This window comes from Malus domestica, chromosome 02 (genome assembly GCF_042453785.1).
Source record: "Malus domestica chromosome 02, GDT2T_hap1".
Classification (NCBI taxonomy): Eukaryota; Viridiplantae; Streptophyta; class Magnoliopsida; order Rosales; family Rosaceae; genus Malus; species Malus domestica.
In genome coordinates this window covers 24,038,871-24,063,026 of record NC_091662.1, presented here as the reverse complement: position 1 = coordinate 24,063,026, position 24,156 = coordinate 24,038,871, and the positions used below count along the sequence as shown (strand labels likewise).

The following is a 24,156-nucleotide window of genomic DNA, read 5'->3' as shown; positions in this document are numbered from 1 at the left end:
ATCGTTTTCAAGCGACCTTCACTACTTGTGATTATAAGATTGTAACTATTAGGTGAAACTCCCTCATAATCTAGCATCATATTCATGCATGAAAACTAAGCGTGCACTCTCAATCAACATACACAAATAAATTATCAATCAAATAGATGAACGAATTAAATCCACAACTTATGAAATAACAACTGAATGTAATCAAATCATATTGCAAGCATGTACATGGTTTCGAATTACACCCCAACTAAGGAATGTCGTGGTCTTCTCTTTGTAAATTCTAGCATTCTCATAAGCTTCATGCCTTATCTCATCAAGTTCACTCAATTGAAGCTTTCGATGAATTCCAGCTTGGTCCACATTCAAATTGAAGGTCTTGATAGCCCAATGAGCTCTCTGTTCTAATTCCACGGGGAGATGGCATGGTTTGCCATACACAAGCTGAAAAGGAGACATACCAATGGGGGGTTTTGTAAGCCGTTCGATACGCCCATAGTGCACCATCCAACCGTAAGCTCCAATCTTTTCTATTTGGCCCAACGGTCTTCTCCAAAATCTGTTTGATCTCTCGATTAGACACCTCGGCTTGGCCATTGGTTAGGGGGTGATAAGGTGTGGAAACCTTATGTGTCACATGATACTTCTTGAGTAATGCCTCAATGGTACGATTGCAAAAATGAGATCCCCCATCACTTATTAGCACCCTAGGCATCCCAAATCTAGAAAAGATATTAGTTTTCACAAAATCTGCCACAACTTTAGAATCGTTAGTTCGAGGGGCTTTCGCTTCCACCCACTTTTAAACATAATCAACTGCAAGTAATATGTAATTGAAACCAAAAGATGAAGGAAAAGGACCCATAAAATCAATACCCCAAACATCAAAAATTTCAACAACAAAGATGGGTACCTACGACATTTGATCTTTTTGGCCTATATTACCTGTCCTTTGGCAGCGATCACACGTTAAACAAAAGGTTCTAGCATCTTTAAACAAAGTAGGCCAATAAAAACCACATTCAAGAACCTTAAAAGTTGTCCTTTGGGTGCCAAAATGACCCCCACATGCATATGTGTGACAAAAACTTAAAATTGAGTGAAAATCTGATTCATGCACACATCTTCTTATAATCTGATCTGAGCAATATTTCCACAAGTATGAGTCATCCCAAACATAAAATCTAGCATCCTTCTTAAGTTTATCACGTTGGAATTTGTTTAGGGTGCTAGGAACTTGTTTAGTCACCAAATAATTCACCAAATCTGCGTACCAAGGCTCACTTACCTTAATGGACAAGAGTTGTTCATCCGGAAACGTTTCAGAGATGGGAAGAACCTCCTCTTCACGCACCAACCTGCTTGGATGGTCGACAACTACATTGTCACTCCCCTTTTTGTCCTTAATTTCGATATCAAACTCTTGAAGTAGAAGCATCCAACGAATGAGTCTAGGTTTAGCTTCTTTCTTTGTGAACAAGTACTTCAAGGCTGCATGGTCAGTGAAAACAATGACTTTAGTGCCAATTAAATATGATCTAAACTTATCTAATGCAAAGACAACAGCCAAGAGCTCTTTCTCGGTTGTGGAATAATTTAATTGTGCATCATTTAAGGTACAAGAAACATAATAAATAACATGTGGCAGCTTATTTTTCCTTTGACCCAAAACAGCTCCAAGTGCCTAAACTGATGCATCACACATTAGCTCAAAGGGAATGGACCAATCTAGTGGAGTGAGGATTGGTGCCGTGGTGAGTAAGTCCTTGAGATGGTTAAATGCTTGCTCACACGCCTCGTTGAACTCAAAAGACACTTCCTTTTGTAGGAGACGGCATAGGGGCTGTGCAATCTTGGAAAAGTCCTTGATAAATCGTCGATAGAATCCTGCATGACCAAGAAAAGAATGAACCTCTCTCACCGAAGTAGGAGAGGGTAAGTAGCGTACAAGATCTATTTTAGACTTATCAACCTTAATTCCTTTTTCAGAGATTATATGACCCAAAACAATACCTTGTTTAACCATAAAATGGCATTTCTCCCAATTTAGAACAAGGTTTGTTTCAACACAACGTTTCAAGATTAAAGTGAGATTATCCAAGCAATTATCAAATGAATTACCAAACACACTAAAATCATCCATGAATATCTCAATAATCCTTTCAACATAGTCAGAAAATATGCTAACCATACACCTTTGAAACGTGGCAGGAGCATTGCACAAGCCGAATGGCATGCGTCGATATGCAAACGTTCCAAAGGGACAAGTAAAAGTGTCTTTTCTTGATCATCTGGGGCAATGACAATTTGATTATAACCAGAATAACCATCAAGAAAACAATAGAAGGAATGACCTGCTAACCTCTCAAGCATTTGATCTAGGAACGGCAATGGGAAGTGATCCTTCCTTGTGGTGGCGTTGAGCTTCCTATAATCAATGCACACTCGCCAACCAGTTTGAATTCGGGTGGGCACAAGCTCATTCTCTACATTTTCTACAACTGTCACTCCAAATTTCTTGGCCACACATTGGATAGGTTAAACCCAACGACTATCGGAGATGGGATAAATCACTCCACAATCAAGGAGCTTGATTATTTCCTTTTTCACAACTTCCATCATCGGAGGGTTGAGACGGCGTTGAGCCTCTCTAGTTGGTTTGGCCCCCTCCTCAAGAAATATGTGATGCATACACGTTGTAGGGCTTATACCCTTGATATCGGCCAAGGTCCAACCTAGGGCAGATTCGAACTCCTTCAAAACACGCACTAGTTTCTCTTCTTCTTGTGCCGTGAGGGATGAGGAAATAATGGCAGGTAAGGTCTCGTTTTCCCCTAAGAAAATGTACTTCGAATGGCTTGGTAAGGGCTTGAGATCAAGGATGGGTGCCTGAATTATGGATGGAAGCAACTTGTTAGTCGAAATGGGAATTGAATCGAAGTTATGAGACTTACCACCATGCTTAGGTAATGACTCAAGGGCAGCAACCAACTCAATGAATTCCTCACTAGGAGGCACGGCATGGAGTGGTTCATGTATGCCGTGGGTTAGCATAGGTTCTGCCCCCTTGGTTTTGAGTTCCATGCCTCTTGTAATGACCTTTTCAAGTGCATCGTTATTCAAATCTTCAAGGTATCCCTACGCCAAAGAGAAACATGAATGATCCTCACTAGGATACTTAATAGAATCAGAAAGATTGAAATTAACAACTTCCCCATCAAATTCCATGGACAAAGTGATAGGAGCATATTTATGCGCCTTAGTTAGTTAGTTCTTATGCATTTATGTTGTGTTTTCTTAGTTAAGTTAGTCTTTTAAGCTATTTTCATGTGTTTTCAGGTTTTAGAGACAAAGTGAGCAAAAGAATGCAATTTGGAGCATTTTGGAGGAAAATTGGGCTAAAATGGAGTTCATGCACATGAAGCACAAGGGATGGACGAATTTGAGGAATTGGTGAAGCTAGGAAGGCGTTTCAAAGTTGAAGAATTGAAGATACAAAGTTTCCTAGTTGAAGAAGGAAATGACTTGAATGAAGGATTCCTAAATGAATTGGGATTCCTAATCACTAAAGGAGTCCTAATTGAAGGTGGATTCCTAGATATATGAAGTTTCCTACTCAAGCAGGGTTTCCTACATGAAGAAGAAGAATTAAAGCCAAAGAATCAGCTCAAGATAAGGAGTATTATCCAAAACCTCATCCATAACCTTATCTTAGCTTATCTTATCCAATCAAACCTTATCCTATCCTATCTTATCCTAATCCTAATCTACCTATATTTCAGCTACAAAAGGGATTTCTTTTCCTATTTGGAGACTTAAAACCTGATTTCTAGAAGCCTTATCCCTTCCTACAAAGGTGCCACACCTTATCCCTTGTTTGTTCTAGAAATCAGCCACAAAACAACCTTTCTAGAAGGCCTTATCCCTTGTCCTACAAAAGTGACGCCCCAAACCTTTCTAGAACTTCTAGAAACCTGATTATTCCTTTCCCCCTTGGTTTCTAAAAGCCTTAGCCTTTTCCTTCAAGGATTGTGTGTTATTATCCTATACAAATTAGGCCTTTAAATCCTTTTCCTTTGTTCCATCCCTTGCTGCACAAATCATTCACCACCCTCTACCATATTTTCACTACACCATTCACCAATCATCCCTCATTGTGCCGTGAGTTTGCAAGGAGAAGAAGGAAGACAACTTGGAGCCGTGCATGCCATTCAAGACGTTGGATTGTCGGAGCGTTTCTAGGTGTTTTCTATCTTTGTTTCAATGTTTAAATTTATTTATCTTTGTTTGTTTGCGAACATGAGGAACTAATTTCTTTATAGTTAGAGGGGAATTCAAAGCCATGATCATATGTTTTATATGACTTGATTTCTTCCAATTATGATTTCATGAATCGTGAATGTGGTTTACTTATCTATTTGATTGATAACATGTTTATGTATGTTGATTGAGGGTCGACACTTAGTTTGCATGCATGAATTTGATGCTAGAGTATAAGGGAATTTCACCTAATCGTTATTAACTTATATTCATAAGTAGTAAAAGTCGCTAGTCACGATTGTGTTAAGTAAATCCTAGGCAAGAGTAACATGCGTATCCCATAGTTATGAATGCCTCGTCAATACTTATGATTTCCATTGAACTTAATGATCTTTGATATGTGTCTCTATCATGCGTATTCCATAGTTAGGGTCCTTGATAAGAATAATTTGGTTGTAATGCGTATCCCATTCAATTCAATGAATCTAGGGAAATCTGAGAATTAATTGGTCAATCTAGTTAATTTGGGGCATTGTCATTTAAGGTTTATTGAAAGAGTAATTGGAAATCGAGTCGTATGCATATGTTTCATGTGTGGAGAAGGAACCCTCTAACTAGCCTTTCAACATCTTAATTTCCATCAAATCGTTTTTGTCAAGTTTGTTTTCAAAGTTTCTGTTTTAAAAGTTAAATTCGTCAAAACCAAACCCCTTGCTTTTAAATCTTGTTTTTAGAGTCAAAACTTGTTTCTTTTAAGTCTTTTGAGTCTTTGAAGTTCTATTTTCGTCCAAATCACTTGTTAGGTCTAGAATTGAGTCTTTTTTATTGTTTCTTGCTGTTTTTAGTGTTTTAAAGTTAGTTTTGAGTCTATAGAGTCTAGTTTAGTGTTTTTGAGTCTTATTTGTGTTGATTAGCATCCCTAGTTAATCTCCGGTCTAGAACGATCCCTACTTGCTTAAATACTACAATTGTCATCAATAGGGTTTAATTTGTGTGTCAATATAATTTTCACACCACAAAGTTCCATTAAACACATCAATCTTAGTACGCGCAGTTTTCATGAATGACCTTCCAAGGAGGATGGGCAACGAAGGGGCATGGTCCGATTCATCCATTTCGAGGATATAGAAATCCGCCGGAAAGATTAAATGATCAACCTGCACTAAAACATCTTCCAAAACTCCCTTTGGATAAGCATTAAATCTATCGGTATGATTACACCATCATGTTTCAACTCACCTAAGTTCATAGATACATAAATTGAATATGGCATAACATTTATAGATGCTCCTAAGTCTAGCATGGCAGATTTAAAACGGGTATTACCAATGACACAAGGAATTGTAAAACTACCCGGATCCTTGCATTTAGGAGGCAACTTACGTTGTAAGATGGCTGAGACATTTTCACTTACCTTCACCACTTCCTTGCTCGAAATTCTTTTCCTAGTTGTGCAAAGTTCTTTTAAAAACTTGGCATACCTTGGCACTTGCTTGATTGCATCAAGGAGTGGAATGTTGACTTGGACTTTCCTAAATATATCTAGAATATCCTTTTCAGCTTCCTCCTTCTTTGTTTGCATGAACCTACGAGGAAAAGGTATATTCGAAGGAATAACATTAGTAGAAACCGAATTGGACACATTCTTACCTTTGTTGGACAGATTGGGTGGTGTTAGGGCTATTGGTACTTGCGGCAAGGATGCTTCTATCCTTGCCGTGGGTTGACTTAATTCCTCCTCTTCCTTTGCAACATTTCATCCTCTTTGTGACCTGTTTTTGATGAAGAACCTGCCCCAACCTCCTTGCCACTTCTTAGGGTGATTGCTTTGGCTGATTCAAACCCTCCTTTTGGATTTGCAATGGTGGAATTAGGGAGTCTTCCTTGGTCTCGAAACTGCCCTACAAATTCAGCAATCTGCCCAATTTGTTTCTCTAGTTGATCCACCCTCTTGTCTTGGCTTTGCATTGCTTTGGTTTGATTTTCTTGCCCTTGAGACAAATTGGTTAGTAACTTAAGGTGTGTCATTATCCAAAGTGTTACCTGAAGTGTTTGGAGCAGATTGTGGATGAGCTTGTGTAGGTGCGTATGGCGTGGTGTAGAAGCTTGGGGGTTGTTGCCTAAAGCCCCCTTGTGGTTGGGGTGGTTGTGGCTCCCTCCACTTGAAATTTGGGAGGTCTCTCCAACCGGGATTGTAGGTATTGGAATATGGATCGTTCCTTGGTTGATTTTGGCTTTGAAATCCAATTGCATTAGCGCTCTCCCATCCACCATTCTCAATGTGCTGAGGACACTTTTCAGAGGCATGTCCTTGGATAGAACACACGCCACACACCATTGGTCCTTGAATTTTCATTCCTTCGGCCATCTGAGAAACAATGGAAGTAAGATTAGCTATTGAGATTGAATGTCGGATGTGGAACTTACCTCATGAACTTGTTGCCGTGGGGTATCCCGTTGCCCAATGCCTTCGTATTGTTGTGCATTCAATGCACGGTTTGCAATGAGTGTTTTTGCTGCCATGGGTGTCTTATCTACTAAAGCTCCTCCCGCCGAGGCATCTAGCATTTGACGTTCGATTGGTAGAAGGCCTTCATAGAAGTATTGGAGTAGCAACTCTTCCTTCATTTGATGCTGCGGGCAAGAAGCAACAAGTGTTTTAAAACGTTCATAATAAGATGGAAAAGACTCACCTTGGTTTTGTTGGATGCCACTTATCCTTTTCCTCAAGAGAATGACTCTTGAAGTAGGGAAAAATTTCTCCAACAACGCTCGTTTCATACTTTCCCACGATGTGACTGTCCCAGGTGCAAGCTCATATAACCAATCTTTAGCTTTATCCATTAGAGAGAATGGAAAAGCCTTCATCTTCAAGATGCTGCCATCAACGTTAACCGGAGTCATACTTGAACAAACCACTTCAAATTCCTTCAAGTGCTTGTTAGGGTCTTCTATAGACAGCCCATGGAACTTTGGGATGTGGTGCAGCAAACTAGACTTCAATTCGAACTCCTTGGTCTTGCCTTGAGCTACCATAGGATATTGGATGCATAAAGGTGCGGCATTGTCCAATCCCGAAGCCGAAAGCTCATTGATTGTTCGGTTGTCGGCTGCCATGATTGGTGCTTCCTCAAAAATCCCAGCCGTGCCCCTCTCTTCTTCTTCTAAAACTTGTTCTTCAAGGTCAGGTTCAGGGCTAGGTGGGTTAGACTCTTGTTGGTTCCTCTTTCTTCTCAACGTTCTCTCAAAATCGTCGTCAAAGTCCAAAATATGCTCACGAACAAGTTGGGAACTTCGAGTCATGCACTAGTACCTAAAAACAAAGAAACCAAACAAGTCAGCAACAAAAGTACAAAACACACGAAAATAAAATAAAAAGAAACAACGAAGGATTAGCAAAGTTGCTAATCCCCGGCAATGGCGCCAAAATTTGATGCGTAAAATAACTAAACACACAAATTAAACCCTCTTGTTGACAATTGTAGTATGGATAAGTAGGGATTGTTCTTAAACCGGGGATTAGGAGGGATTGCTAAACACTCTAAACTGACTCAAATACGTAAAACAAAGTTTAAAACACTAAACTAGACTCAAAGAATGCAAAACTAAACTCTAAAACACTAAAACAAACCAAAAGACTCAAAACAGCACAAAAACACTCAAAACTGCCTTAAAAACACTTTCTGGGCAGAAAATATGATGAATGGTGAAGTATGGATATGGTAGAGAGTGGGGATAGCTTTCTGGCGTGAATGGTGAGTGAGTGGATCCTTTTTGGCTGCTCAAAGGAAGTTTATTTAAAGGATTTCAGGAATTAAAACCCTAGGTTATTTAGGTAAATAGAAATTAGGTCAAAAGCTTTTAGAAATAGGAAATCAAATCAGAAAACTAAAGGAAAGTGCAAGGGATATGCGGCAAGGGTATAAAACACAAAAGGAATGTGTTTTAATGCAAGGAAATAGGAAAGAACCCTCTCCCTTGCACGGCAAGGAAGAGAAAAGGTTAAGGGGGTGCGGCTGTGATGTAGGAAAGGTTTAAATGTCCTAAAACTGAAGGGAAAGGGTTCCCTTGCACGGCAAGGAATAGGGGATTGTGGAAAGGGCATGTGAGGTGCGGCATTGACTTAGACCATGCAAGAAATGTGTGCTTGATGTCCTAGAATACTTAGGAGGCCTTCAAAGTTGATAAAACTTAGGGACACTTAGGAAAGGTCAAACCAAGGTAGGAAACCTTGGCTTAACTTTCCTATTTCAAGTAGGAATCCTTCTTGGAGTAGGAATCCTCATTCTTCTAGGAATCCTTATTTGATTAGGAATCTATCTTCAAATCTTCAATTTCGTTCATTCCTTTTGCTTGTGATAATCATTCCAAGCCTAATTTTCTCCAAAAGGTACCAAATTGCATCCTTTGCCCTTAGAATCTGAAAACACACAAAAGTGACTTTAAACACCAAAATAACTAAGGAAACACAACGTAAATGCACGAGAACAAGCCAATTAAGTCGCATAAATATGCTCCTATCAGATTTTGAGAAAACGTTGAGAAGGAAGAGGAATCAACAAGCATCTAATCCACCTAACCTTGAACCCGAGTTTGAAGAACGAGTAGAAGAGGAAGAAGAAACCCTCACGGCATAGGTTGTAGAGAAAGAGCCAAACATGGCAGTGGACAATCGAACGATCAAAGAACTTTCTGCCTCGGGTGTGGACAATGCCGCACCTCTATGCATCCAATACCCCGCGGCAGCCCAAGGAAAGACGGAAGAATTCGAATTAAAGTCAAGCTTGTGGCATCACATTCTGAAGTACCATGGGCTGTCCATGGAGGATCCGAACAAGCACTTGAAGGAGTTTGAAGTAGTTTGTTCGAGCATGACCCCGGTGAATGTAAATGGTAGCATCTTGAAGATGAAGGCTTTTCCATTCTCTCTAATGGACAAAGCTAAAGATTGGTTGTACGAACTAGCACCCGGGACGGTTACATCTTGGGTGAGTATGAAACAAGCGTTTTTGGAGAAGTTTTTCCCAACTTCAAGAGTCATTCTCTTAAGGAAATGGATTAACGGGATCCAACAAAATCAAGGTGAATCGTTTCCCACTTATTATGAACGTTTTAAAACTCTTGTTGCTTCATGTCCACAGCACCAAATGAAGGAGGAGCTGCTCATTCAATACTTCTACGAAGGACTCCTCCCCATTGAGCGTCAAATGTTAGATGCCTGATATGATATTAACTAGCACTCAAATTAACCCTCTTTTTATCAATTGTAGCAATGTATGTAAGTAGGGATCGTTCTAGACCGGGGATTAGGAGGGATTGCAAAATCACTTGGAATTGACTCAAATACGTAAAAACAAGTTTAAAATACTAAACTAGACTCAAAGAATGCAAAACTAAACTCTAAAACACCAAAACAAACCAAAAGACTCAAAACAGCCCCAAAACACTCAAAACTGCCTTAAAAACACAATCTGGACAGTTTTGAACACTAGACACAAAATTGGACGAAAATTGGTTTTAACTTGACCTAAGACACTTAAAAACACAAACTAAAACACTTACTAACTAATTTGACACTTTAAAACAAAGGAGGATTGGTTTTGGACGAATTTAAAAACAAAACAAACTTTGTAAATTAGAACAGATTGTAAAAACGAATTTGATTTAAATGGGTGAATGGAAGGCTAGCTAAGGGGTTCATCTCCACACATGTTATACTTGCATACAAAACGATTTCCAATTGCTTTTCAATAAACCATGAATTCTCAATGCCCCAAGTTAATTAGGTCCGCTTAAATTAACCTTCAGATTTTCCTAACGTTATTGAATTGGATGATTGCATACGACAACCCAAAACATTCCCCACAAGTCCCCTACATGATTGCATAATAGAGATACAAGCAAGAATCATTAAGTTCTATGAAAACCATAAGCATTGACGAAGCACTTGTTACTATGATTGCATGAAACTTATGCCAAGAATTTACTTAACGCGATTGAGATCATCAACCTTTACTACTTGTGAATATAAGTCCATAACGATTAGGTGAAATTTCCTTATATCCTAGCATTCAATTTATGCATGATAATTAAGCGTGCACTCTCAACCAACACACACAAATCAATGTAATTCACATAGATAAGTAAATTGAATTCACAACTTATGAAACGCAATTAGAAGTAATCCAATCATAACGCAAACATAATGATGCGAAATAGATAAGCACACAAATTAAACCCTCTTTTTGTCAAATTGTAGTAAAGATGTAAGTAGGGATCGTTCTAGACCGGGGATTAGGAGGGATTGCTAAACACTTGGAAACTGACTTAAAACTCAAAAACAAAGTTTAAAAACACTAACTTAGACTCAAAGAATGCAAAAGTAAAGGTTAAAACACTTAAACAAACCTAAAACTCAAAACAGCAACTAGAAGGCTCAAAACTGCCTAAAAACCACTTTCTGGGCAGTTTTGAGCACCTACACTAATTTGGACGAAATTTGATGAAATCTTGAATCAAAATACTTAGAAACACAAATCAAAACACTTTCTAACTAATCTAAGACTTCAAATTAAAGGGGGATTTGTTTTGGACGAAAATTTAACACAAAACAGAAACTTTAACTAGCACAGATTGTAAAAACGATTTTGGTGAAATAGATGGATAAAAGGCTAGTTAGGAGGTTCTTCTCCACACATGTCACACTTGCAAACAAAACGATTTTCAATTGTTCTTCCAATAAATTATAAATACTCAACGCCCCAGATTAACCGTGAATTGCACTAATTAACCCTCAGTTTTTCCACAAGTTATTAAGTTGGATGATTGCATACGACAACCCAAAACATTCCCTACAAGTTCCCTACATGAATTGCATAATAGAGATACAAGCAAGAATCATTACGTTCTATGAAAAACATAAGCATTGACGAAGCATTTGTTACTATGAATTGCATGAAACTTATGCTAAGAATTCATTCAACGCGATCGTTTTCAAGCGATCTTCACTACTTGTGATTATAAGATTGTAACTATTAGGTGAAACTCCCTCATAATCTAGCCTCATATTCATGCATGAAAACTAAGCGTGCACTCTCAATCAACATACACAAATAAGTTATCAATCAAATAGATGAACGAATTGAATCCACAACTTATGAAATAACAACTGAATGTAATCAAATCATATTGCAAGCATGTACATGGTTTCGAATTACCCCCCAACTAAGGGGGTTTAGTTCCTCATACTCACAACACAAAGTTTATTGAATTGAAACATTTAAAACATAAGAAAGATCACACCTAAAAATTCCAGCAATCTAAATTGCACAGCAGGAACATCTAAGAACCTTCCTCCTCTTCCTTGGTTGCGGCACAGGGGTTTGTGATGGTTTTTGGGGGTTATGGATGGTGTAGAATGGTGGAAAAGTGTGTAGGATAGGTGTATGGGACGGCTAGGGTGGTTTTGGGTCAGAAAATATGGTGAATGATGAAGGATAGGTGCTGTTGAAGATGGGGAATGGTTTATGGCGTGAAGGATTAATTTCTGGATTATGGAGAGGGTGGTGATTCGGCCAAGGGAGGTAAAACATATATATATAGGCAGCCAAACCCTAAAGAAATCAGATTAGACAAATGGGCTAGGGTTTAGGTGCGGCTAGGGTTAGGAAATCCACCAAAAACTAGGGTTTCTAGAACATTAGGTGCGGCATGGGCTTAGGGTAAGTAATCAGATTTTTTTCATGTGAACAAGGCCTAGGTGCGGCTGATTAAGTGGGCTAGGGTTAGGGTTAGGTGCGGCATAGGTCCAAGAGGCAAAGATGGGTCATCCAAAAGCCCAAAGCCGAGAATAGAAACTCTCGAAATTGGAAACCTCCAAGAATAGAAACTTCCAACTTTAGAAACTTTGGTTGCCAATTCTGATTTAGGAAAGATCAACCCAAAATGGAAACTTTTAGGCTTAGCTTTCCTACTTCAAGTAGGAAACCTCAAATCTCGAACTCTTCAATTTCAACCCAACCTTGTGTTCCAAGCATGTCCTTTTCATTCCAAGCTCACTTTTTGCTCCAAAAGCTCCAAATTGCATCATTTCATGTAATATGTCCTTTAAACCTGAAAACACATGAAAGTAGCTTAAAAGACTACTTTAACGAAGAAAACATAACAAAGATGCATAAGAACTAGCTAACTAAGGCGCATAAATATGCTCCTATCACATAAACATGTATTTCGAATCCCCCCTAGCCAAGGGGGGTTTAGTTCCTCATACGCACAAAACAAAGAGAATTGAATTTAAACATTGAAATCAAAGGAAAAGAAACACCTAGAAATTCCAGCGACACGAACTTGAATTGCATGAACTTCCAAGCTTCCTTCTCCTCCTCCTTGGTGCAGCAAAGGGTCTAGGGACAGGTTTAGGACCTTAGGTGTAGGGATGCATGGTTATGGAGGAATGTAGTAGTGTTTAGGGGATGGGAATGGTGCGGCAAGAACTTAGAACTAGGGGGAATGGTGTTTGGTGGCTGCGGCAAGAGTGTGGAGAGGGTTGGACGAATTTCTGGAGTGAATTGTGAATTGTGGTGAGTGGTGTGAATGAATGGGTGCGGCATCATGTATTTATAGGGTCCTAAAAGTCTAGCAAATCAGATTAGGACTTGGAGGATTAAATCCCATCAGGAAAGGGCTTAGAAATCTGAAATAAAAAGGGATAATGCTTCCTAGGTGCGGCAGGTAAGGAGATGAGGTGATAAGGCTTCTAGAATGCCTTGCAAGGCAAGGAAAATCAGCTTTCTAGAAGGGAGAGGTGCGGCACTAAAGGATAGGGCAGATTAGGGCTTCTAGAAACCCTCTAATGCAAGGAAAACTCACGGCAAGGATGGATAAGGTTTCTAGAACAAGGATAAGGTATCCTAAATGGATAAGGTGCCCTAAATGGATAAGGATTCCTCATGGCACTTGGAAACTTTGCCTATTTGGATTAGGAAACCTTGTCTTTGTCATTCCTTCTTCATCTTGGACTCCTTTTCCTTCTTGGACTTGGAAAACTTCTTTGTTGCTTCACTTGAGACCATTTGGATTTTGACTTTCCTACATCAAGTAAGAAACCTTGTTTGAGTAGGAATCTTCATTCTTCTAGGAATCCATCTTCAACTAGGAATCCCTCGTAGATTAGGAATCCTTCTTTAATTAGGAATCCTTTGTTGATTAGGATTTCATCTTTTAATTAGGCGCTTTCCTACTTCGACTAGGAAACCTTTTTTCAAGTAGGAAACATCATCTTCAAATCTTCAATTTCGTCCATCCTCTTGGCTCCAAGCATATGATGTCCATTCCAAGCTCTAAATTGCTCCAAAAGGCTCCAAAATGCATCCTTTTGCATACTTTGCCCTTAGAACCTGAAAACACATAAAACTAGCTTAAAAGACTACTTTACTAAGGAAAAACACTATAAATGCACAAGAACAAGCTAAACTAAGGCGCATAAATATGCTCCTATCAATGCCTCGGTGGGTGGTGCATTGGTTGACATGACTTCGGTGGCTGCGAAGACTCTAATTGCAAACCGAGCACATAATGCACAACAATATGAGGGTGTTGGACAAAGAGAAAGCCCACGGCAACATAGTGTGAATGAGGTAAGTGCTATCTCTGAAATTCAATCACAATTAGCTAATCTTACCTTTCTTGTGTCTCAGGTTGTAATTGGGTCAAAACCACAAGAAAATCAAGTTTGCACCATGTCCTCCATTTAAGGGCATCCATCCGAGAAGTGCCCTCAGTTAATCGAGAATGGTGAATGGGAATCTGCCAATGCTATTGGATTCCAAGGCCAAAATCAAACCAAATACGATCCATACTCGAACACATACAACCCCGGATGGAGAGATCACCCTAACATGAAGTGGAGAGAGCCCCAACAACCTGCACAACAAGGGGGATTTCGGAAAAACCCCCTTGGGTTCCCACGGCCATATCAACAAAATCAACCACTTCCGGCCCAATCTAGAACAGGTACGCCTATGGATAATGATCAAATTGTTCAATTGCTAACCAATGTGGCGCGGGGCATGCAAAATCAAGCCAAGGAGGTGGAAGATTTGAAGAAACAAATGGGACAAATGGCTGAATTCATAGGGCAGTTTAGTAGAGAACAAGGTAAGTTACCTAGTTCAACAAATGTGAATCCGAAGGGAGGATTCAAATCTGTCAAAGCCATCATGTTGCGTAGTGGAAAAGAAGTTGGAAGTGAGTCCGACACTCCCAAATCTGCCCAAGAAGAGGATGACATGCTGCAAGAAAAGGAGGGAAGCATTAGCACACCCACGACAAGGGTGAAACAAACCTTGTCGCAAGCCCCTATCCTTCCTAATTCGACCAAACAAGGTAAGTTAAGTTCAAATTCACTTAATACTAATCTGACCAATGTTCCTTTACCTCATAGGTTCATGCAATCGAAGAAGGATGAGAATGAGAAGGACATTCTAGAAACATTCCGGAAAGTGCAAGTAAACATTCCACTCCTTGAGGCAATTAAACAAGTCCCAAAATATGCCAAATTTCTCAAGGAGCTGTGCACAAACAAGACAAGAAAGTCGAACAAAGAGGTAGTTAAGGTAAGTGAAAATGTTTCAGCCGTATTGCAATGTAAACTACCTACTAAATGCAAAGATCCCGGTAGTTTTACGATTCCTTGTATAATTGGCACTACTCGGTTTGAACATGCAATGCTTGACTTAGGAGCATCCATAAATGTCATGCCTTATTCTATTTACGAATCTATGAATTTGGGTGAATTGAAAAAGGATGGTGTGATCATACAATTGGTTAATCGTTCTAACGCTTATCCAAAGGGAGTATTGGAGGATGTTTTAGTGCAGGTGAACCATTTGATCTTCCTGGCTGATTTTTACGTTTTAGACATGGAGGATTCAGCCCATTCCACCTCTCTGTCGATTCTCCTTGGTAGGCCATTCATGAAGACAGCCCGTACAAAGATTGATGTGTTCAAGGGCACTTTGACGATGGAATTCGATGGGGAAGTTATCAATTTTAATATTTCTGAAACTATGAGATATCCCGTTGATGACCATTCATGTTTTTCTATTGATATCATTGATTCTTTGGCGCAGGAATATCTTGAGGAATTGAACGAGGATGCCCTTGAAATAGCCATTACGAAGGGCATAGAACTGAAAAACCAAAACATTGGAACCATACAAACCCACGGCCAGATTGAGGACCCCAACGCTGTGCCCTTTAATGAGGAGGTTGTGGAAGTTGTGGCTGCCCTTGAGTCACTTCCACAACAATATGGTAAGGTTCCACTCTCAATTTCAAGTTCAGTTTCTACTAAGATGTTACCTTCTCTTGTTCAGGCACCTACTCTTGAACTTAAGCCGTTGCCGGACCATTTGAAGTATGTGTTTTTGGGAAATGACGAAACATTGCCCGTAATTGTTTCTTCAAGTCTCACAGCACATGAGGAAGAAAAGCTTGTAAGGGTGCTACGAGAATACAAAACAGCCATAGGGTGGACCTTGGCCGACATTAAGGGAATTAGCCCCACCACTTGCATGCACCGTATACTTCTTGAGGAGGGGACTAAACCATCCCGAGAGGCTCAACGCCGTCTCAACCCTCCAATGATGGAACTTGTGAAGAAGGAAATAATCAAGCTCTTAGATTGTGGCGTGATCTATCCTATCTCCGATAGCCGTTGGGTTTCACCAATTCAAGTCGTTCCCAAGAAGTCTGGAGTTCCTGTTGTCAAGAATGAAGAGAACGACTTGGTGCCTACATGAATTCAAACTGGATGGCGTGTTTGTATTGACTATAGGAAGCTAAATGCCACAACAAGGAAAGATCACTTTCCTTTGCCATTCATCGACCAAATGCTTGAAAGGTTAGCCGGTCGTGCTTTTTATTGCTTTCTTGATGGATATTCTGGATATAACCAAATTGTGATAGCCCCGGATGATCAAGAGAAGACCACATTCACGTGTCCCTTTGGAACGTTTGCTTATCGTCGCATGTCATTCGGCCTATGCAACGCACCTGCCACTTTCCAAAGGTGTATGGTAAGTATATTCTCCGATTATGTTAAGAAGATCATTAAGGTATTTATGGATGATTTCAGTGTGTTTGGGGATTCTTTCGCTAATTGTTTGGATAATCTGACCTTGATCTTGAAACGATGTGTTGAAACTAATCTTGTGTTGAATTAGGAAAAATGTCATTTTATGGTTAAACAAGGTATAGTTTTAGGCCATATAGTTTCAGAAAAAGGAATTGAAGTAGATAAATAAAAAATAGACCTTGTACGTCACTTACCCTCTCCTACTTCGGTTAGAGAGGTTCGTTCGTTTCTTGGCCATGCAGGGTTCTATAGGCGTTTCATCAAGGATTTTTCCAAAATTTCTAACCCCTTTTGCCAATTGCTTCAAAAAGATGTGCCCTTCAAGTTTGATGAAGAGTGTGAATCGGCATTCAACCAACTCAAGGAGAAGCTCACTTCGGCCCCCATCATTACTCCTCCCGATTGGAGTTTTCCTTTCGAGCTTATGTGCGATGCATCCAACTATGCATTAGGAGCTGTTTTAGGGCAAAGAAGAGACAAGTAGCCGCATGTTATAAACTATGCTTCTCGGACCCTCAATGATGCCCAATTAAACTACTCCATAACAGAAAAAGAACTTCTGGCTGTTGTCTTTGCTTTAGATAAGTTTCGGCCTTATTTAATTGGAACTAAAGTGATTGTTTATACTGATCATGCAGCTTTAAAGTACTTACTAACGAAGAAGGAAGCAAAACCTAGGCTCATTCGTTGGATGCTTCTTCTTCAAGAATTTGACATCGAAATCCGAGACAAGAAAGGAAGCGAGAATGTGGTGGCTGACAACCTAAGCCGAATGGTCCATGATGAGCAAGACAATGCCATGCCTATCCCTGAAACTTTCCCCGATGAGCAGCCGATGTCCATTGAGGTAAATGAACCTTGGTATGTCGATCTAGTGAATTACTTAGTGTCCAAACAACTCCCAAGCACTGTCACCAAGCACCAATGTGATAAACTTCGAAAAGATGCACGATTTTATGTTTGGGATGATCCCTATTTGTGGAAGTATTGCCATGATCAGATTTTGCGTAGATGTGTGCATGATTGTGAATTTCTTTCGATTCTAAGATTTTGTCATACTTATGCTTGTGGTGGACATTTTGGCACTCAAAGAACAGCATTAAAGGTTCTTGAATGTGGATTTTATTGGCCCACTTTGTTTAAAGACGCTAGAACTTATTGTCTAACGTGTGATCGGTGCCAAAGAACGGGAAATATAGGTACCAAGGATCAAATGCCGCAACAACCCCTATCCTTTGTTGAAATTTTTGATGTTTGGGGTATTGATTTCATGGGTCCTTTCCCTCCATCTTATGGTTTCACTTATATCTTGCTAGCGGTTGATTATGTTTCGAAATGGGTGGAAGCAAAAGCCACCCATACTAACGATTCTAAGGTGGTTGCAGATTTCGTGAAAACTAACATTTTTGCTAGGTTTGGAATGCTTAGAGTTCTAATCAGTGATGGAGGCTCCCATTTTTGTAATCGAACCATCGAGGCATTGCTCAAGAAATAAAATGTTACGCATAAGGTTTCAACACCTTATCATCCTTAAACCAATGGGCAAGCCGAGGTTTCAAATAGGGAGATCAAGCAAGTCCTAGAGAAAACCGTGGGGCCAACAAAGAGGGATTGGAGCTTGCGCTTAGACAATGCATTGTGGGCTTATCGTATGGCCTACAAAACTCCCCTTGGTATGTCACCTTTTCGGCTCATCTATCGTAAGCCATGTCATTTGCCCGTCGAGTTGGAGCACAAGGCACATTGGGCTGTGAAGACCTTCAACATGGATCTAGATGCCGCCGGCATTCATAGAAAGCTCCAATTGAATGAACTCGAGGAGATTAGGAATGAAGCTTACGAGAATGCTCGAATTTACAAAGATAAGACCAAGGCCTATCATGACAAGATGCTCCGTACCAAGACATTCTCCATGGGGCAGAAAGTTCTCCTCTTTGATTCTCGCCTTCGGTTATTCCCCAGTAAGTTACGTTCTAAGTGGATTGGTGATGCGAAATATATAAGCACACAAATTAAACCCTCTTTTTATCAATTGTAGCAAAGTATGTAAGTAGGGATCGTTCTAAACCGGGGATTAGGAGGGATTGCTAAACACTTGAAAACTGACTCAATGATGTAAAAACAAAGTTAAAACACTAAACTAGACTCAAAGAATGTAAAATTAAAAGTTAAAACACCAAAACAAGGCAAAGGAACCAAAACAGCAAATAAACACTCAAAACTGCCTTAGAAGCACAATCTGGGCAGTTTTGAGTACTAACACAAATTTGGACGAATTTATGTTATAACTTGACTCAAAACACTAGAAAACATAAACTAACACACTTTCTAACTAATCTAAGACTCTAAAATAAAGGGGGATTTTGTTTTGACGAAAATTAAAATAAAGAAAACAGATTGGAAATAGGGCAGATTGTAAAAACGATTTTTGTGAAATAGATGGGTAGAAGGCTAGTTAGGGGCTCTTTCTCCACACATGACAAGTATGCAAACGACTCAATTTCCAGTTATTCCTTCGTTGAATTATGAATGACAATGCCCCAAATTAACCGTGACATCACTAGTTAATTCTCAAGTTTTCCTTGTGTTATTGGATTGGATGACATCATTCGACAACCCAAAGCATTCCTCAAAAGTTCCCTACATGACATCATAATAAAGATACAATCAAAGATCATTACGTTCAATGAAAACTATAAGCATTGACAAAGCACTTGCAACTATGACATCATGTCACTCATGTTAGGAATTGAACTTAACGCGATCGTGACTAGCGACCTTCACTACATATGAATATAAGTGTGTGACGATTATGTGAAACAACCTTATATTCTAGCAACATATTCATGCAAGCCAATTAAGTGTCGACCCCTAATTAACAAACACAAATAAGTTATTACTCGCACAGTTAAGCCAATTGCATTCACGATTCAAGAACTCATAACTGGAATTTATTAAATCAACTTGCATACATAGTCATGGCTTCGAAATTACCCCTAACCAATAGGGGTTTAGCCACTCATGTTCGTAGCAAAACGAAAGGAAAAGAAATTAAACATTGAAAGCATAAAACGAATTACACCTAGAATGCACCAACGATGAAGCTTAAGCATCCAAGAGTCCTTCCTTCTTTCTCCTTGCTGCTGCACACGAATGGGTGAGTTTTGGGGGTTATGAATGGTGTAGAACGATGGGTTTATGACTGGGATAGGTGTATGGGACGGCTAGGGTGGTTTTTGGTCAGAAAATTTGGTGAATGGTGAAGGATAGGTGCGGCAGAGAGAGTGGTGATGTTTCTGGCGTGAATGGGACTGAATGGGCAGATTCTTGGGTATTTGAATGATGTAGAATGGGTGGTGCGGCTAGGGTGGTTTTGTGGCAGAAATTTGGGTGAATGGTGCTGTTGAAGATGGAGAATGGTTTCTGGCGTGAAGGATTATTTTCTGGATGAATGGCTATGTTTGTGGCTGCACAAACATGTTTATTTAAAGGGATTAGGAAATTAAAAACCCTAGGCTAATTAGGTAATCAGAAATTAAGTCTAAGGATTCTAGAATTAGGAAATAAATCAGAAAATTAAAGGAAAGGGCAAGGGAAATTCGGCTAGGGTTTAAAACACAAAAGGAAGGTGTTTTAAAGCATAAAAACAGGAAATAAGGAAGAGGAAATGCAAAGGGGGGTGCGGCAAGGGTTCAAAAGGGTTCTAGGCTTTTGTTTTGTGTCCTAGAATGCTTAGAAAGTCTTCATAATTGCTGGAACTTTTAGGGACAATTAGGAAAAATCAAACCAAAGTAGGAAACCTTGGCTTAACTTTCCTACTTCAAGTAGGAATCCTTGTTGGAGGAGGAATCCTTGTTCTTCTAGGAATCCTCATGTGATTAGGAATCCATCTTCAATTAGGAATCCATCTTCAATTAGGAATCCTTCGTTGATTAGGAATCCTTCGTCGATTAGGAATCCTCCTTCATGTAAGCACTTTCCTACTTCAACTAGGAAACCTTGTTCAAGTAGGAATCATCATCTTCAAGTCTTCAAATTCGTCCAAACCTTGGCTCCAATTATGTGATAATCATTCCAAGCCCAATTTTGCTCCAAAAAGCTCCAAAATGCATCTTCTTGCATCCTTTGGCCTTAAAACCTGAAAACACATAAAACTAGCTTAAAAGACTACTTTAACTAAGAAAACACCATGGAAATGCATAAGAACTAGCTAACTAAGGCGCATAAATATGCTCCTATCAAAAGTTTAGTTTTGTATTCTTTGAGTTTAGTTTAGTGTTTTAAACTTGTTTTTACGTATTTGAGTCCGTTTTCAAGTGATTTTGCAATCCCTCCTAATCCCCGGTTTAGAACGATCCCTACTTACATACTTTGCTACAATTGATAAAAAGAGGGTTAATTTGAGTGTCAACATAATTATCACACCAAATTTTGGCGCCGTTGCCGGGGATTAGCAAAGTTGCTAATCCCTTGGATTGTTTTATTTCAATTTGTTTTAATTGAGTCCAGATTTTTACTTTGTTTTTGTTTCTTGTTTTTAGGTACTAGTTTATGACTCGGAGCTCTCATCCGGTTCGTGAACACATCTTGGACTTTGACGACGATTTTGAACGAGAGTTGAGACGAAAGAGGAAGAATCCAGAACCTAGTGAATCAAGTTCAAATTCGGAAGCCGAAGTTGAGATTGAGGAAGAGGAACCCACGGCCCAAGTGGGTGAAGTTGAGACAGTCATGGCACAAGACAATCGTACAATCAAGGAGCTCTCGGCTTCGGGATTGGACAATGCCGCACCTCTATGTATTCAATATCCGGCGGCTGCCCAAGGAAAGACCGAGGAATTCGAGTTAAAGTCGAGTTTGCTCCACCATATTCCGAAGTACCATGGGTTGTCCATGGAGGATCCTAACAAGCACTTGAAAGAATTCGAGGTGGTGTGTTCAAGCATGACTCCAATCAATGTCGACGGGAGTATATTGAAGATGAAAGCCTTTCCCTTTTCTCTTATGGATAAGGCGAAAGATTGGTTATATGAATTAGCTCCCGGAACGGTCACATCTTGGGAGAGCATGAAGCGAGCTTTCTTGGAGAAGTTTTTCCCAACTTCTCGAGTCATCCTCTTACGAAAAAGGATAAGTGGAATTCAACAAGAAGAAGGTGAGTCTTTTCCTACATATTATGAACGTTTTAAATCTCTTGTTGCTTCTTGTCCACAGCATCAAATGAAGGAGGAGCTTCTTCTACAATACTTCTACGAGGGACTTCTACCAATCGAACGACAAATGCTAGATGCTTCGGCGGGAGGAGCCTTGGTGGACAAGACCCCCACGGCAGCAAAGACTTTGATTGCCAATTGAGCGTTGAACGCTCAACAATACGAAGGTGTTGGACAAAGAGGCACCCCACGGCAACACCAAGTGAATGAGGTAAGTGCCATAACCGAACTTCAAAATCAAATGGCTAACCTTACTACTTTGCTTTCTCAGGTTGTGGAAGGGCCAAAAGTTCAAAATGTAAGTGCATGTGGCGTATGTTCCATGCAAGGACATCCTACGGACAAGTGCCCACAATTGATTGAGAATGGAGGGTGGGAGACCCTCAATGCCGTGGGCTTTGGGCAACAATACCAACAAAGGAATGATCCCTTTTCTAACACCTACAATCCCGGTTGGCGTGATCATCCAAATTTCAAATGGTGAGAACCCCAACAAGGCCAACAACAAAGCACGTTTAGGCAACAACCCCCGGGTTTCTATCAAAAGCCGTTTGCACCAAATCAAACCCAAGCACAACCCGCCCAAAAATCAGGTTCTTCTATTGATAATGATCAAATTTTTAATTTACTAACTTCTATGGCGCAGGGCATGCAGACTAGGGACAAGAAGGTGGACGAGTTGGAGAAGCAAGTGGGGCAAATTGCCGAGTTTATGGGACAATTTCGAGACCAAGGAAGACTCCCTAGTTCAATCGTTGCAAATCCAAAAGGGGGATTCGAAACCGCCAAAGCAATTACATTGAGGAGTGGCAAACAAGTTGGAACCGAACCCCAAGCATCCAAAACAAGTCATGAAGAGGATGAAAAGTTGCAGTTTGAAGAGAACACACAAGCAACACCCACGGCAAGGAGGGGACCACCTTTGCCGCAGCCATGTTGCACTTCCAATCCATATAATTCGGCCAAGGTAAGTTCAATTCCAACTTCTCCTAGTTCTATTCCACTAAACGTGCCTTTTCCTGGCAGGTTGAAGCAATCCAAGAAGGAGGAGAACGAGAAAGACATTTTGGAGACGTTTTGGAAAGTGCAAGTCAATATACCTCTTCTTGACGCAATTAAGCAAGTACCTAGGTACGCCAAGTTTTTAAAGGAACTATGCACAACAAGAAGGAGAATTTCGAACAAAGAGGTGGTCCAGGTAAGTGAGAATGTTTCCGCTGTTTTGCAAAGAAAACTACCCCCTAAATGCAAAGATCCGGGAAGTTTTACAATTCCATGCGTTATAGGCAATACTAAATTTGAACATGCTATGTTAGATCTAGGAGCTTCAATTAACGTCATACCATACTCAATATATGCATCCATGAACTTAGGAGAACTTAAAAATGATGGTGTTATAATTCAATTAGCCGATCGTTCTAATGCATATCTGAAAGGAGTTTTGGAAGATGTGTTGGTGCAGGTGGATAACTTGATATTTCCAGCGGATTTCTATGTCTTAGAGATGGAGGATTCACCAAATGTCACCCCATTGCCGATTCTACTTGGGAGGCCTTTCATGAAAACAGCACGCACCAAGATCGATGTGTTCAAAGGGACGTTGATAATGGAATTTGATGGGGAGATTATTAACTTTAACATTTCTGAAGCTATGAAATTTCCTAAAGATGATCATTCTTGTTTTTCTATTGATATATTGGATGAATTGGCGCAGGATTATCTTGATATGTTGGAAGACGATCCCCTTGAAACGACGATTGCACAAGGACTTGGCATGAAGCCCAATCTGGCCGTACCTAAGGAGGAGCATGCCGAGCTTGTGGCTGCCTTGGAATCATTGCCCCAACATCGTGGTAAGCCTTCTAACCCAATTCCAATTCCCGTTTCCACTAATACGTTGTTACCTTCTGTGATTCAGGCCCCCGTTCTTGAGCTTAAACCGTTGCCGGATCATTTAAAGTATGTATTCTTGGGAGATGAAGAGACGTTGCCCGTCATTGTCTCTTCATCACTCACGGCATTAGAGGAAGAAAAGTTGATTCGGGTGTTGAAAGAGCACAAAACAGCCATTGGATGGACATTGGCCGATATTAAGGGAATTAGCCCTACAACATGCATGCATCGCATATTTCTAGAGGAGGGGGCTAAACCAACTCGAGAGGCTCAACGCCGGCTCAACCCTCCGATGATGGAAGTTGTGAAAAAGGAGATTATAAAGCTTCTCGATTGTGGAGTGATTTATCCAATTTCGGATAGCCGTTGGGTCTCACCGGTTCAAGTTGTCCCGAAGAAGTCCGGAGTTACTGTGGTGAAGAATGCCGAGGATGAGCTTGTGCCAACCCGTATTCAAACAGGTTGAAGAGTGTGCATTGACTATAGGAAGCTCAACAACACCACAAGGAAGGATCATTTTCCACTACCATTCATCGATCAAATGTTAGAAAGGTTAGCCGGTCATTCTTTTTATTGTTTTCTTGACGGTTATTCGGGATACAATCAAATTGTCATAGCTCCGGACGACCAAGAAAAGACCACCTTCACGTGCCCATTTGGTACTTT

General features: G+C 40.1%; 1 protein-coding gene across 1 annotated transcript; it reads left to right on the top strand.

The window, feature by feature from the left end:
* The first annotated feature begins 14,267 nt into the window (after positions 1-14,267).
* LOC139191525 (uncharacterized) lies at positions 14,268-16,049 on the top strand. Its single transcript, XM_070812410.1, has one exon. It carries the CDS (start codon positions 14,268-14,270, stop codon positions 16,047-16,049), a length of 1,782 nt encoding a protein of 593 aa, XP_070668511.1.
* Positions 16,050-24,156: the final 8,107 nt, after the last annotated feature.